The sequence below is a fragment of the Pleurodeles waltl genome, chromosome 1_2, assembly GCF_031143425.1.
Source record: "Pleurodeles waltl isolate 20211129_DDA chromosome 1_2, aPleWal1.hap1.20221129, whole genome shotgun sequence".
In the NCBI taxonomy this organism is placed as follows: Eukaryota; Metazoa; Chordata; class Amphibia; order Caudata; family Salamandridae; genus Pleurodeles; species Pleurodeles waltl.
In genome coordinates, this window is record NC_090437.1 from 1,294,854,455 (window position 1) to 1,294,871,249 (window position 16,795).

The 16,795-nt window shown below is 42.5% G+C and overlaps 1 protein-coding gene across 3 annotated transcripts in view; it reads left to right on the forward strand.

Moving 5' to 3' along the window:
- Nucleotides 1-16,795, forward strand: part of ADISSP (adipose secreted signaling protein) — a 309,465-nt gene that overhangs the window by 246,808 nt on the left and 45,862 nt on the right. For all 3 annotated transcript variants that reach the window (XM_069205208.1, XM_069205193.1, XM_069205201.1), the window contains one exon: nucleotides 14,441-14,563. In XM_069205208.1, the coding sequence (XP_069061309.1) occupies nucleotides 14,441-14,563 (123 nt within the window). The remainder of the gene's footprint in view (nucleotides 1-14,440; nucleotides 14,564-16,795) is intronic.

Below are 16,795 nucleotides of genomic sequence, written 5' to 3' on the forward strand. Positions count from 1 at the left end.
GTGTCTTTACTACGCATGCCTTTACAACGAATTTCGTTGTAAAAGCATGTTTGGTAAAGGAACATGCGTGGTAAATTCTCCCTACCCTGCCCCCTTACACCTGATACCATACTCCACCCATCCAAGCACTTAAAACTGCCCCTGCCCTGAGCCCTAAACCCCCCTGCCCTGAGCCCTAAACCCCCCTGCCCTGAGCCCTAAAAGTAACCCTGCCCTGTCCTAAAAACTACCCCGACCCCCACTCTGAACCCTAAAACCTACCCTGAACTGCTCTTAAAACTACCTTGATGCCCCTGCCCCCACCCTGAACCCTAAAACCTACCCCGCTCTGTCCTAAATACTACATGACCCCCACCCTGTACCCTAAAACCTACCCCACAATGTCTTAAAACTACTTGAACTCCATGCACTCCTCCTGACCCCTAAAACCTACCCCACCCTGTCCTAAAAACTACCCCGACCCTACCTTGCCCTAAAAATGACCCCAACCTCCCACTCTAAACCCGGCCACAGCCCTACTTACCTCTCTCTCCTCTGCTTCTTCCTATTCCACCCGGACAGCTAGACCGCTATCTATGCTGTAACCACGCATATGTGTGGTAAAGATATGTGTGGTAAAGGCATGTGTGCGAGACACATTTGTGGTAATGGCAGCATGGTCAATGCATTGCATTGCATTTATTGCATTGCAAGGGATATTTCCCGGTATGAGTGGTGCTATAAAACAAATTAAATGCATCTGAGAGAGAGTGGTGATGGATAGTAGTGAGGGAATCCGTGGCAGAGGTGGTCACTGGGGGGCACCAACAAACAATGTCGCACAGGGCGCCACCAGCACTAAGGACAGCCCTATCAGACAGCACAGCAGTTCACAGAAACGCGGCAGCACAGAGACAGCCACTTGACAGTCAGACAAGGACCTAGCAGCAATCATAGGCCTTACTGGCCTTCACAGGCAGGCGGAGGCCTAGAGACTGACACAGCCTGACTAGAAAGCTCCCAACAGGCAGCACAGTGCCTGGCAGGCAGCACAGGAATCGACAGGAAGCACTGCACCCAGCAGGCAGAACAGGCCTCCTAGGACTTCACACAGGCGAACAGCATCACAGAGCCTGTCGCTGCCTAACAGGCAGCAAAGGGCCCAGCAGACAGGGAATTGCAGGCCACACGGGACTCGACTGGAAGCGACCGCCTTCCCCTTTTTACCCCACCACGGCAACCCTTCTGGGTGCAAACTTTGTGCAGGGGGCCCACCTCAAGGTTGTCCCTGTCCCCCCCAGAAATTTAGTGTCTCCTACACCCCTGCTTCCTGCCCCTTCAGCTCACTCTTGTTGTGTTGCTTGTTAGGGTTGCGGTATCAGCCGGATACTCGAGAGGGGGGGGGGGGTTCAGCAATTAAATAATACACAGTAGTCATCAGTTGGGGAACTAACTCTTGGCGCGAAAACCAAGACCTTTTATTGCTTTGCCTCCTTACGTCAGGAGTCAACCAACAGGACAAATATTCAGAGGGGTTTCTACCCGACCGCATACCAGCGGATCGTGTAGATCACCCCCTGCCAAACAACCTCATTGGTAGGGACATAACAACTCTTGCAGTTGTCTTTTTTTTCTCCCTTTGTGGCGCTTTTTCGTTTTTCTCCTCCTCCGTCTTTCCCATATGTGCCTTTTGCTCGCAGCAAGTGCTGGGGGCAGAAGAATAACCCCCGGCCCTCAAAAATATGTGCCGGTGCTCAGCACCGGAAACATCGAGCACAAATTAAGCACTGCATGACCTGCTGGTCCAGGGAGGATGCGCCCTGCATCCCTCGGACGCTGCGGTCCAAGGGATGGCACGTGCCAGTCAGAGTAGTTCTGGCACGTGCATTCAACAAGAGACCGAAGTGTAGGGGTGTGGAAAACCCTCTCTGGACACTGGGGGCAGTGGCGTAGCGTGGGTTGTGAGCACCCGGGGCACGGCAAGTAATTTGCGCCCCCTAACCCGTGGATTTTAGCACTCTAGTCTCTTCCAGCACCCCCCCCCCCATGGTGCGGCCGGCCCCCCCTGCACCCCCGCGCTACGCCACTGACTGGGGGTCATAGAAGACACGCGGGGTCACTCTCCGAAGGAGCCTAAACGGTATTTACGCACAGCTTAGTAGCAGAGCTTAAGTTCTGCTTCTTGCAACTTTTCCCTGCCCTGGGTTAAAAAAAAAAATCAAAAATCAGATTGGGGCAAACACCGTTTGCACCAGTTAGTCCACTTTTTTGTGCTCCTATAAAAATATCGGGTGCAAAACTCCAAAAACTGCCAGGCAAAGTGATATTTGAGCCAGGATGGTTTTGCATCAGTCTTTATATAAGGTCCAACGAAACATGCTGTCAAATACAAAAATATATATATATTGTTTTGTGCAGAGTTTAAAGGGCACAACCTTCAGCAGCTCTTGGTCAGGTTTGTTGACCGGGGCCTGCTCGAAGGTGACCAGAGCCTTCACGTTGGTCTCATTCAGGCATCCGTGACTTTCCTTCTCCAGGAGTAAATGTGGCGTATGTTTTCTGTGATATTGTCCTGGCTCCCAGATCCATGCTCCTGCTGGAGACGGCCCTGGGTACAGTCACTCTACATCTGCTATGGTGTTGAATTGGTTTGGGAGATACAGTATGTTTCTAGGGCCACACCCGCTTCTCCAGACCTGGCCTCTGCAGGCCCCTGTAGGTCAGTTCCATTCCAGCTTTTCTGGATTTCCAACCAAGGTAAATGATCATGCAGTGACTATAAATGGCAACCTGTGGTTGGATAGCGAAAGTAGATGTCTAAATTAGCCGTGGTTCTGTGGGAATCAGCAGTTGGTGATGCCAGCCGTAGGATGTGCCTCACCCGGTCGCTGAAGGCTATTTTCAACGAGAAGAGGCTGGGCATTTGGGCAGATCTCCTGCTAGAGAATCTGTAAGAGGGATGAAGGTGTATTGGCCATTCCAAAATACATAAGGACTGACTCATTTCTTGAAAATCAAATATTCCTGGTGGGATACAAAAGACTACTGTAAATGACCCTGTGTGGTACGTGTACGCATGGGTTAGGCGCATACCACCATTGTTACTAGAAATGGTATTAAGATCTGGCCAGAGTTTATACCCAAAGGACACCCACCACCATCTAGTTTCAGGATGAGTGTAACAGGTTCCTGAAGAAAGAGCAGAGCAATAGGTCATCTCCAAGCTGGTCATTCTCAGAGAGCTCCTGTGTTTTCTGCTCACTTAAGAGTGACTGAGTTCACACCACTGAACATAGAGTTCAGCCGCAGAAATAAAGAGCGCTTTCATATGCTGTCGCAGAGGTGTTACCTACATCTCCTGAACAAGACTAAACCCGGCACCTCTCTGTGAGGCAGATCATGGTTATGAAACAGAAGCCTGCACCTGCCTGAAGCTTCCCTTGAGCCAGGGACTGAATTACTGGAGCAGCCTGCCCAGGGCCCACCCCTGGGAGCTGCAGTGGTCCTCTGTGTCCCCTCTCAATATGTGCTAGAGAAGTGCTAATGGGTTTATTGCAGCAGGCCTGGCAGTGGCTGTTGGAAGGAGTGGTTACAGTGGTGAATCAAAGCTCCCGGCGAGAGGCTTGGACACTTCGTCCACCAAGATCTGTGAGGAGTTTGTAAACCCTCCACCTGTCGTAGTGCGCATGAAGAAGATGGCTGAAACCAGGTATTGCAGCCGTACTGAAAACATGTACAGATCAAAGCTAGAGACATACTCCAGTAAAGTCTATGGAATCCATGCAGGTGTCAAATTAAGCTACCCCTGCTCTTGCTGTAGGTTATGAAAGGCACAAAGGGATAAGTGATCGAGAAGATAAGTCACACTGTCCCCTGCCTCAAGCACGAGTTAAGCTTGTGGAGCGACAACACTGTCCAGGTCCCTCTCCTCCCTACCGTGATATTCCGCTGCCGGGCGGATCACACTTCCGTACGGTGCATATTTCGCTCTCTAAAATGTTAGTCTAAATGCACAGTGTCCCAGGCCATCCCAGTCCTACTTTTTATCCATACCATAACCCAAAGACCCATATAGCCAAAAGAGGAGGATGTCTTGGTGACCCTTACAGCTGAAGAGTGTCTGGGGGAGCATCACTGTGAAAGGAAGCCTGATTTCCTTATGTGCTTATATACATATAGGCAGTCGCCACTGTGTAGCTCTGGTTCAGTCGTTCTTTCCAATGAAAAGACACTTTTTGATTGACCTATAATATGGTTATAACCCCCCCCCCCTTACTCTGTCTACAGACTCAATAAATTGTTGATTTGCTAAAAGCATTAGCACAGTCTGACAAATCTGCCCACAATTTGGCAGAAGCTTGGGAGGATTTTTTCAAAAATGTTTTGTGCCAATCCATCAAGGGAGTGGCAGAGTTAAAGGGAGAAAATAAATTGTTTATTAGCTTTTAACTTAAGTGCTGTTTAATAAATCTGCATCAAAATGGCAGACAGTTAGCGGTGCACACCTAGTACAAATATATCAGCTTTCCGGAATATCTAATGAAGGTAAGTGAGTGGTCAACCCGCTTTTGTTTTAGTAATAACTTTGCCAGTGCTTGATGGATTTGCAAGGAACGTGTCAGAGACTTGGCATATGTTTAACCTACTCTTGTTTTTCTTAGTTTTTTTTTTCTTCTGCTAATACATTTACGACCGGTTGATGATTCCACACAAAGTTTGCACTTGTCTGTAAAGTTTAGTTTCTGTTGGTTACGTCAAGAGTAGGGTGTAGAATGGGTACATGGCAGGTGAATGCGGTACATCATAAAAAACCATGAAATTTACTGAAAAAGCAGATGATGGTTAGATATGGTTCAGCGGACACAAAACCCGAAGGTCCCTGAATTTACTCAGGTTATAGTGTGTAACACCGTTCACACCATTACTCACCCCACCATGCTCAGTACACCCCTTAGTTGGTGATATGTAAAAAGAAATAATAAAAAGTTGGCTACAAAGAAGAAAACGTGACAGTAATGGTGTGCATTGTACACAGATGTCATGGTTGTATTGGTTCGTGTTCACTGAACTCTAACTGATCTTTAATTGTATTTTGTTTTGTGAACTCTCTCTGTCCTTAATTAATACACTAATGATTTATGTTAATGTTATCAAAGGTGTTTGGCTAGTGCCAACTGACATCTCGTCCTCATGTGATTTAAAAAAAAAAAAGAAAAAAAAGAAAAATCCAGAATACAAAAAAATCCATACACTGGGGCTTTGGACCATCCCTCTTCATTGATCTATTCACTATCATTCACATCTGGCTTCTTGTCCATCACTGCACTCATCATGGGCTGTTTTGCTCCCCAAGTGATGGAGTTACACCGCTTCTTGTGTGTGTATTTGTCTACAGGGAGCTGCACGAAAGTGCAAGGGCTGATGGATGAATACAGTTTTATTTTTCAGTCATCGTGTGTGTCAAATATCTCTTGATATGACAGTAATCGCAGCCAATAGTACATTTTAGTGCACCAGAATGTCCTATTTTCTTGTGAGGTGCATTAAAACTAAAAATGGTTTCTATATTTTATTTACGTACACCTGCCAGCTAGAAAGTACCTGTGCAGTTCTATTAAAATCATATGTGATAGTTATTTTTTAAATGTATTTATATCAAGCATGCGTCTGTGACGGTTTGTCAGCAACATATTTTACTTGTGAATTTTATGGCATAGGCTGGAAGTAATAAATAAAACACGTAGCCATCACAACCCCCAACCCAGACCTGTTTGCTTTGGCAGTGCATGCTTTTAACATACTGCCGATTTCCTCTTTTCTGTCATCACATACGCACTGTCAATGGATGTTTTAAACCTTCGATCATATAAATGCTTTTTGTCATGGCCAACACATTAATAATAGCCTGACTTTGCATGGAGTCTTTCGGAGGAGGCAGGACAGAGCCGGGTCCCTTTGAATTCTCTTTTCCTCCAGCACAAGCTGCTTGAGGGCTCCTAAGTTGGCAGAAGAGGCTGTCTGTCCTTACAGGCAACAGGGAATACAATCCTAGAGGAGCACCTTGGCTCTCCAAGCTACTATAAGGTTGTGTCTTCGAATATGACCAGAATCTCAACATAGCTGCTCTGCATTTATTTCCCAGTTTGTTTTGTATTCATAATCCAGTCTTCAACTTATTTCTGGAACTTACCATATTTCCGGTTTTGTTTCTGTGACTGGGCCAGTTGTTTCCTTGTGGACTGTCTCACAATGTACAACTCGCGTCACTTGGTCTCAATCGGTGTAACTTCTGTTTATTGACTATGTATTTGCTTCAAGTATCACAATAGTTGAGCACCAACAGTTGAATGTGAGATCTCCAGACATGATATTTGTTTGTGTGTAAATTCTGACCCATCCTTGCTATGTATTTTTTGGTTCCTTCTTCCGATCAGTATTTTAAGCAGGGTGCTTGGAGAGCATCAACAATCTCCATTTACTGTGACTTCTCTTCGACCGCTTATTGGCACAAACTGGGGTGGGTTAGTACAGAAGAGATAAACACTCATCTCCGCGCACGCACTTGTTTTTGTAAGGGTTTGTTGGCATTGATCGCTCTAACCTCACCAGGACACGAGTAGCTCTTTGTCTAGATAACCCTGTAAAATAGAAAAACATCTATTGGTTCATTGTTATCCTTCTGTAAGTAAGGGGTGGATATAGTCCAGATCTTCTCCTATTGGTTTCTCCAGTAGGATATTACGTGAAACTCTTGAGACTTTAGATACATTTCAGAAAGACTGTGACACACAGTTCTAAGGCCAGGCTTCTCCAACGAGTAGCTCATGAGCTTCTGGTAGCTCTCCAGGTACCTGTAAGTAGGTCTTCTGTGCAGAGCCCAGCCAGCTACATAGAACCATTTGCTTGGTTAAATTGACATATGTATTCAAAAATTGAAAAGTATTTATTTGATACAAAAATGTGTGTAAGTGGTTAAAAAATGAAGCTTGGAGAAAAATGGGTGTGTCCAAAGAATATTTAAAGCTATTAAAATGATAAATCGTGAGGCGATGGGGAAACATATTATTATTATCTTTGTGCCAGGGCATTGCAGCTGTGCCTATCATGTATTAACCATGTAGAGGCATCATAATAAATCCCTTTTCACATTAATGCTGGCAACCCTGCCTGATGCACTGTGAAGATTACTTCTGGTAATCTTGCGTGGCGTGCCCGCTAATGTAATTTTGCCTAATGTGGTAACAGTTAGCACATTAATAATATTAGTCATTCTGTATGCCTTTCATTGAAGTAGTTCTTATTAAAGAAAAGGCTAGAGACCCCTGTCTAAGGCCCAAATTATGAGTGGTCCAGAGTTCCTGACTGCTGAAGAAAAGAGATGGTTTTGTGTGATCTATTTACTATTAGTACAGCTTTTGGCTCATCGGAAAGAAATATCAACAATCTTCTGAAAAACTGAACTATACTGCAATATATGTGTTTATTTACCCACAGTGTCAAAGTAACTTTTTTGAGGGTATAAGCAAGCCTTGGCCCTGGCAGACCAAGCTGCATAACAGATGATGCTTGTGCCTGCGGTTTACGGTAATATCAAGTCAAAAGATGACCAGAAAGAGGTTGCACTGGAGTTTTGCTTCTTTTACAACTTGTGGCGTGGCTGTAGTCAGTAACTTTTCATATAGGGTACTACACAAAATGAGAAACCTCAGTCGCTTCGCCCCACTAAAAGCAGCCGTCACCTGTCTGCAGAGATTGCCACAGTGTCTCCCTCCTCCGCAGTCCACAGCACCTCAGGGTCCCACAGCAATAGAAATAGCCCTTAAAAACCTGAGTATTTGTTCCTAAATACCCTATAGTAAGATATGTATGTAAACTCTCCAGGTGTTCACTAGAGTTCTAATCCTAAACAGGTAAATGTATACATGTGTACGCCTATTTACTTTTGTGTCTGGCATTTTTGCACTGCACTGCTTTAGCAAACGTATTTTGCTAAAAGATGAGAAATTCATCTTTCATAAAACAAATCCTTCACATAGAAATCATTTTCTAGGTGACCTCTTTTTACAAGCTGTGTGTTTAAAATAAGAGGGTTTCACACACTTCTATAGGTAATCTGTACCTGGATCATTTAGGTTTTAGTCTAACATTTCAGATAAGAGTCAGAAATCCACTACAAATGTTTATGAATTTATAGAGCATTTAAAAAGGGTATATCTTATTCACTTCTGGATTCATTTTCTTGTGTAAAGGTCTCTGCACTTTTCTTAGACTGCAGTTAATTTTGAGTTGTATTTTTTCTGTGTACAGTAATCTGTGTGGTTTATCCTGTGAAGCAGTTTTCTTTTAATTTAGTTGGTGATTCTGTCAGTAGAATAATTTGAAACGGATGGGCAACTGCATTTTGTAATGTTACGTGCTGTCGAGTCTATTCGTGTTTAGCTGAATATATTTCAATTATGCTGTTGGACTCTGTACTGTGACTGGAGACATGCACGCGTTATGTGGCATTTCGATACAAAACAAATGTGTTCATCTGTAGCTCTTGCGTACTGATTAAGGGGGCAGAACCTGGTCTGTCCTGATTTCCTTCTTGCAATAGCTTCATCCTTCTGTTATGGAAAGCAAAATGTTTTTTATGGTACTGGCTGAATTCTTCCTTATGCACTTCTTGAAATGGTGATCTGATAGGGTTTTTTAACTTGTTAATCGTTTAGTGACTGAATACGGCAATCTGCTAATGAAAGGCTCGCCAGATAACTTGCAAAACTTCAGAAACGTTATTTCTGTTTGGGTGAAAAACCAAATGATTTCTTTTGAAAACTACTTATGCAGCAGATGCTGGAGTATACAGAAATTGTAGCAAAACCCATAAAATACATAACTGTGCAATAATAAAACACAGTGGAAGCAGCATCTCTTAACTCTACTGACCCGGTGTGGGGAGACATGCCTAATGTTCTTACTCAAAACCTTGACAATGCTAGGTTCCTAACACAGGCTTGAGAGCATTGTCAAGGTTCTAAGCGGTCATTCGAGAGGCTGACCGTTTGATGGATGAGGTGAATAAATGCTCTCAGCTTATCAAACTCCACTGTGGTTTGTGTACTTACCATGTTGTGGAGGACACCACATTAATTGGTGATGAAGGCGGGATCAGAGCCCAGTATTCACCTCAATATAGTCCGCTGAAGGACAATAATGCTTACCGCATCCAAGGGTTAGAGAGAGCTTTTTCAGGAGAGAGTGGTTTCCTCAGTGGAAGGAACACTGGAAGCTTCTGGACGTAAGCGTCATTCAGGTGAGACTGTCAGAGTAACATTTTGGCCATGTGTGGTGTGCGGCACTCGCTGGAACATATTTGACTTTCAGCATTACCATTATTTATCAGTGCGCCCCATTGCATGTAGAAAGAGTACTGCAGGTTGCAAAACCAGCTCTAACAACTGTGGAAAATAAACCAAGGGTTTATGTGGCCACATGGCAGCCATCTTTAAGGCACAGGAAACAGTGGAGATAACAGCCCAAATGTTAGCGTGAAGACTAGGTTGGGTTATGTCCCAGCACTTGTGAAATACATCGAATTGCATGAGGAACGTTCATAAATTGATTTCGACACACAGTGATAGTGCGGTGATATTCTAAAACACTTGGTGATTGGCACACTGTAGCAATAGAACACACTGTTATTGGTTACTTTACTTCTACGATAATTGGCACACCACATAAATAGCGCCTATCACGATCTGTGATTGGCACACCTTGTGACATATATTTGAACAGGTGAATGGCATAAAGGTCCTCAAATTTCAAATTCCTGTTGCTTAAATGTTGCATCATCAAACTGTTGCAAGTGTGAGCATTATTCATTACGTTTATTTACATAAGTAAGTCATACAGCAAATTTTGGAAGGGGCATGCAGAATGTGACTCCTCCTCCCCTTCTCTACTCAAGCCCAGGTAAGCAAACAGTAAAATGGCAAATGGAAGAAGATTTGTATGAACTATGCAAGGGTTTGTGGTACACATTTAAGTGCTGAACAAAAATATTCATTATTGTCACATTGTCTGGGTGAATAAGGGCAGGAGGTGTTGGAAAATTTACCCGCGTAAAGCATTGTTAACCAAAGGTCATTGAATGAATATGAAATTTGCGTACTAAAACTGGATAGACATTATCACCCGCAAGTAAGCACTAAAATGGAGATAATTTGGGATTAAGAAAGCAGGCACAAGATGTTAGATAAGGATTGTGTGATAAGTCTTAGAAAACTTGTGTCTAGAAAATTTGGAGCTGCAAGTGAAGAAAGAATGAGGGATCAGTTTGTGTTTAAATGTGCTAATGACAAATAACAGAAGTTATGGTTGAAAGCTGAACCTCTACTAGAAGAAGTAATCGCAGTTGCGGAACATGTTGAGTACATGGTCAAATGTGTTGATGAACTTAGCACTGCTAAGAACAAAATGAAAGACAATAATACAAAGTTGAAGAGATAGTAAGTCAAGTTAAAAGTACGAAACCAGAGGTACCAGAAAGTAAAAAAAAAAAAAAAAAACACTGATAACAGGAACAAAAGAAGTACAGGAATTTTAAGGTATATGTTTCAGGTGTGGTAAATTGGATCACAAAGCAAATGCAACCATTTGCAATTTGTAATATGTGCGGAAAGAAAGGACATTTTGCACTGCTTTACAAGCAATTTGTAATACGTGTGGAAAGAAAGGGCATTTTTCAAAATGTTGTAGGAGTAGGTTAACGAAACATGCACGTCAAGAGGTTAAGGAGATTGTGTCCCAAGTAAAGGGGGAACAGATTGAACATACCTAACATTCTGTAAGAATTGAGGGAATTAAATTAAGCATCAAGTTTGATTCATGTTCACATCTTACCATCATGTGCAAAGAGACCTCTGACAAGTACTTTAAAGATTAAATGAAATTGTACAAATGGATATTTCACCAGTGGGTTATAGTGGAATACCTAAATGAATGTTTGGCTATTTCACAGCTTCTATTGAACTTGGTGAGAGAATGGTGGTTGGAAAGATCTTTGTAGCAATCATAGGTGATGCTTTACTGGGGTAGCCACATCAATGGTTATTAGGAGTCATGTTAAATCCCAATGCAGTCCCACAAGTACAAGTTCAAGAACTAGATAGAACACTAATCAAATATGAGGAAAAATAAAAAATTTAAATGAGTTAGGTAGTCTGAAAGGGTACAAATTCCACAAAGTTAAAGAAGGGAGCGAAACCTGTAATTTCCAAGTTGAGGAGTCTACCTTTGAATGAACAAGAGGGTGTGCAGAAGGAGATTAATCATTTAATTGCATTAAAGATAATTGAACCTGTAGAAGCAGCTGAATGGTTAGCCCCAGTTGTCGCGGCCAAGAAAGCTAATGGTGAAATTCAGTTGTGCATAGACTTGTAGGCACTCAATAAGGAAATTGTGGTTGATAGATTCCCACTTCCCAATTTTGAAGAAATTATTTCGACATTGGCTGGTGCTAGATTTTTCACAAGTTGGATTTAGCATCCTCATATCATCAAATTAAGGTGGATGGGTCTGGGCAGGAATTTACTCCATTTATTACATCAATGGGTATTTAAAAAATGTTAAGGATGCCATTCGGTTTGGCTTCTGCAGTCTTTGTTTTCCAATGGATAATGACCGATTTACTCAAAAGAATATTGGGAGTAAAATGCTATCAGGATGATTTATTAATCTTTGGAAGTACGAAGGAGGAGCACAATTTAAGGGTGCATGCAATTCTAAAGAGGAGAAAAAATGCAGGATTGACACTGAGAAAGTACAGGTGTAGATTTTGTGTGCAAGAAGTCCCCTATCTAGGACACTGTATCATAGGGAAGGTGTTTTTCCTAAAAAGGAGTTGGTTGCCGCCTTTGTAAAAATTAAAAGATCCTTGTAATAAAAAGGAACTAATATAATTTCTAGGGATGGTAGATTATTACTGTAAGCTCATTCCGAAATATGCAGATAGAACTGTTCGTCTGAGGAAACAATTGAGTAAAAACATCACATTTGAATGGGACTATGAATGTTCTTAAGAATTTATATCTGTGAAGGAAGTTCTAAAGAATGCCCCTAGTTTGCAAGCTTGTGAACCTGGTGAAAAAAAATGCATTATATATTTTGGTGCTGTTTTGATGCAGCTAGGAAATAGGAGTGAGCATTTAATTGCTTGTGCATCTAGATGTTTCAAGAGATCAGAATGAAATTACTCCGTAATCAAGAAGGAAGCTTTAGCTATTTATTGGGCTTTGAGAAGATACAGAAACTTGATCTGGGGCATAAAGGTTAAGGTACATTCAGATCACAAACCTTTGAAAGAGGTTTTCTGCAAAAAGGGATTAGATGCGATCTCTTCAAGAAGGTGGTGATAAATTATTTCATTACAAAAGTTTGATTTTACTGTTGATTACATACCTGGAGCGATTAATTGGTCGGCAGATTGTTTATCTTGCTTGGTCAGTGTTGATGAGATTGAAGAAAAAGCAGAAATATCCGATGAAGAGGTGAATGTTTGTGAAGTTACGACGGGTACTATAGAGGAGGTGAAATGGAATAATGAAATAGACAAATATCAGAAGATTACCAAAGTGATTGAGGCAATTGAGAAAGGGAAAGGTAAACAATTTGAGAAACTTTAGTCATTGGTTACTGATGAACTATTGGTGGTGAATGGTATTCTCACTTGGGGAACCAAACTCGTACCACCAGAAAGGTACGTGGAAGGTTACTTAATTTGGCCAATGAAGGGAATATGCGTATTGTAAAGACAAACGAAAGACTGAGGTTACAAGTTTGGTGTCCTGAAATGGACAATGGGGTAGAAAGATTGGTAAGAAAGTGTATGCAGTGTAGAATGAATGATAACATTTTAAAAACCAAACAGTTGCCAATGATATGTAGACAGCCTCCAAAGTATCCATGGGATGAAATTGCCATCGACATAGTAGGTCCATTACATGGTTAAAATCTGACACCTTTTCTGATAGTGTTATTAGATTTATATTCAAGATGGATTGAAGTTGCGTGTGTGAGAGGTATTTCTACTTACACTGTGATGACATTTTTAGAGGACGTATTCAGAAGAGAAAGCTATCCCAATTAAATTTTATCAGACGATGGTCCACAATTGTGTTCAAGTGGAATGCAAAGGTAATTTGAAAGCTGTGGTATCATGCATAAAAAGGTTTTTACCATCCAGAATCAAATGGTGCTGTTGAAAGAGTAAGCAAAACATTAAAGGAAAGTATACAGTTAGCAAGAGCAAACAACTTAAAATGGAAAACAGTATTACAAGACAGGATAACAGCCCAACGCATGTCACCCCATAGCACTATAGGGAAACGCCTTTTGAACTATTCAAAGGTTGGTCTGCTAACTGTAAGATGAGTCCGGGTGGATGAAATGGGGTGAAGGTATAAAGGACAACGGTGTTGGTGATTAGAGAAACAAAGAAATAGAACATCAAAGATGCAGGAAACAAAATGTTGATAACATAAACTGTGTAGCAGAGAATGAAGTAGGTGACGTAGTGAAAATAAGGGCACTGGTAGGATGTGGACCATGGACGAAATGTTCTGAGGAGAGAAAAGTGGTGAAAGTATGTAAAAATGCCATAAAAACAAAAGATAGAAGAATATGGAACAAAAGTCGAAGAGTAATGATCAATCCCCGAAGTGACTTTCCACTTTGATCAACAAATCCCAACGAGTAAGAACAATACTGATACAAAAGGTTTGGTAGAACATAAAAATGAGAAGCTGCAGCCAATCTCCTTGAGAGAGAAAAGTGTGAGAATACGTGAAGTGCCAAAGTACATGAGAGGTTTTGTATGCAATCTATAGTTGCGATGATATTGCCATATATTATTGGACTTAGGATAAGTAATAGTTTATTGTGGTCTCTTTAAGTGTAGGAATGTAGTTATTTATGCTTAACCTGACAGGTTCAGATTATATGCTTTTCTGAATGGGGAGATATGTGGGATGAGATGCTTAATATTCTTACTCAAAACCTTGGCAATGCTAGGTTCCTAACAAAGACCTGAGAGCATTGTCAAGGTTCTAAGCGGTGAGTTGAGAGGCTGACTATTTGATGGTTCAGGTGAATAAATGCACTCAGCGTATCAAACTCAACTGTGGTTTGTGTACATTGTTGTGGAGGACATCAAACCCGGTTTTAGCATTTGTATTGGCATTATATTTGTAATACATTCATTGCAGTTCCTTGATAGTTTATATATAGTATTTCACTGGTGCACTTCCTGTTGTGTGGCTTGTTCTCCCAGGTAACCATATATGTCTGACATGCTGCTGTAAACATTTTTCTTTGCTGAAATGTGAGAAGTTTTGGATACAGAAATGTTTTTGCAGTGGAATAATAATGCCAGTTTCGAGGCACTATCTAAACCTTATCCATTCATTTCCCCCCCCAGGGTACAGGGTCACATGCGAGTACATTGCTCACAAAGAGGGGGTTCTGAAGGAAGAAATGGTACTGGCCAGTGAGACCAACGACCGAGCCTGCATTAAAGTGGTGGTTCAGGCGCGGGTCATGGGTAAGTTGGATGGTTCCTAACCTGATGGGACGAGCTGTTAAAAAGTGCTAGTATCATAAAGTGCTTTAGGGTCTACTGTAATATTCATTAACGTTCATGGAAGTTTGCATCATTTAATACTAACAAAAATACGGGGGGTGTAAGCACTATTGCAGTATCAGCAGGTTTAGTCTGCCCTTTATAAATTAAGTGCTTAAAGTGCTTAAAATTAGATATTGTTGTAGAACACCTGTTCCTACGGATACCAGAGGGATACCCCAAAAGGGATGTTTGACTACTTAAGTCACAGTAGGTGTCAAAAGCATTAAGGAGCAATGATATACATTTTTCTCTGGGCTACATGACAGACACCTGTAAATAGTAGGAATAAAGAAAGTGAAAGTTGCACGTAAACACGCACCTTAGGATGTACTTCTCTTCTCCATCGTGTAGGCTCGGACTTGTGCACTCTGCATGTATACTTTTGTCTGTTTGGTCCAGTGGGCTTTTCTCCGGAAGTGTCGGGGGCAGATTGAGGGAATCACATGCCAGTTGGGGTGAATATTGACAGAGCTGGAACTTTGTGGAAATTCACAAACATTTTACAGAATGTTTCCCACGCTCATCTGCACCACCACCTCCGATTTGAATATTTTTTTTCCCCTCAGGCGTAAGTCCTGCAGTGTCTGTGTTCACAAGGTGCATGAGAAGTAGTCTATTATTTGCAAAGACTATACAGAAGGAAAAAGTATTCTCATCAGCCCCAAAAAATGCAAATGCTTCCAGTTCCACTGTACACAGACACTGTTACAAGCTTGGGGTTAGCAGGACTGTCCTGGGAATATTTGTCCATCTGTCAGTGTTTAGCCAATCATATCGCACCCCACCTCACTGTGCTGGCCCATTCGCTTGCCATGTCTTCTGCTCATGGATGCTCCTCCCTCTCCTGCCCCTACTCTGCTGAGATTTTCATCCCTGCTGCTTTCTCCATGTTTTCTTCCCTCGCCCATCGCTCACCATTTAGCCCGCATTGCCTACATGCCATGTCCCACTACCTCCACGCCCTACCACTGTATCTTATCGTTCTAGGTCTATCTTCCCATCACCTAGCCTCTGCCTACCCCAGCTAACCTTGCTACCATTCGCCCTGCTAGGCCCTCATCATTGTCCCTCCCATCCCTTGTCCCTCCCATCCCTTGTCCCTCCCATCATTGTCCCTCCCATCCCTTGACCCTCCCATCCCTTGCTCCTCATCATTGCCCCTCCCATCCCTTGCCCCTCCCATCCCTTGCCCCTCCCATCATTGTCCCTCCCATCCCTTGCCCCTCCCATCATTGTCCCTCCCAACCCTTGCCCCTCCCATCATTGTCCCGCCCATCCCTTGCCCCTCCCATCCCTGGCTACTTCCACTTTTCCTGCATCGTACCTTACCTGCCTTGGCCTCGTTTGCCCTGTAACCTCTCTCTTAGTCTGACACTATTAGATAATGTACAGGTACCCACAAACCAACACCTTCCTGGGCGTTCGTTTACTTTTTTACAAGCAGCCGTCAGGAATGTCTTTTCCTGCCATTGGTTGTACATTTATTTCAGCAGTCAATCTGCTGAACTGGTAGATTTGTCTCAGAAGCAGAAATGCCTGCATAATCCCAGTCCGTGAACAAGTATTAGAGAATGTACTTACAGGAAATGTGTCTTTGCCTGTAGATTCGGGTAGGTTTGTCCTCCTGGCAGGCTTTTTAATTCCAGGATAGTAGGGATGAAAAAAGGGGAAAAATATAATCGTATATCTGAACCTGTTTCTTTATGAAAATCCACTTATTGAAAGCATCTGGCCCAAGCCATAGAAGTCTGTATGTTCGTAGACATTCATGTTAACATCGTTTTCAAGACTTTTCGGAGAATGTATCCGAGCGGAGCCAAATGTGTTTTTATAATACTGCATGTTTAAACTTGGCTGTTAATGACTATCCTGAAACGTAAACAGCTGCGGACGGTTCTCATGGGTGTGCTTCGGCGAAATACCAGGAAAAAAATGATGAATATGTTGTTACTGTCGCATTTTTCTAAAATGACTACATGTCAGGCAGAGTTTCTGTAATACTGAGTTGCGTTGTACCCCAGAGCCTGGGAGTTACACCAGAAACTCTCCGGGGCTGGAGTGCATATTTTTAGGACGTATAATAGGGCAAACGCTGATTGTTTCTCGGCTGCTGAGGTATTCATCATTTAATAAACAGAAGCCCGCGTCGAC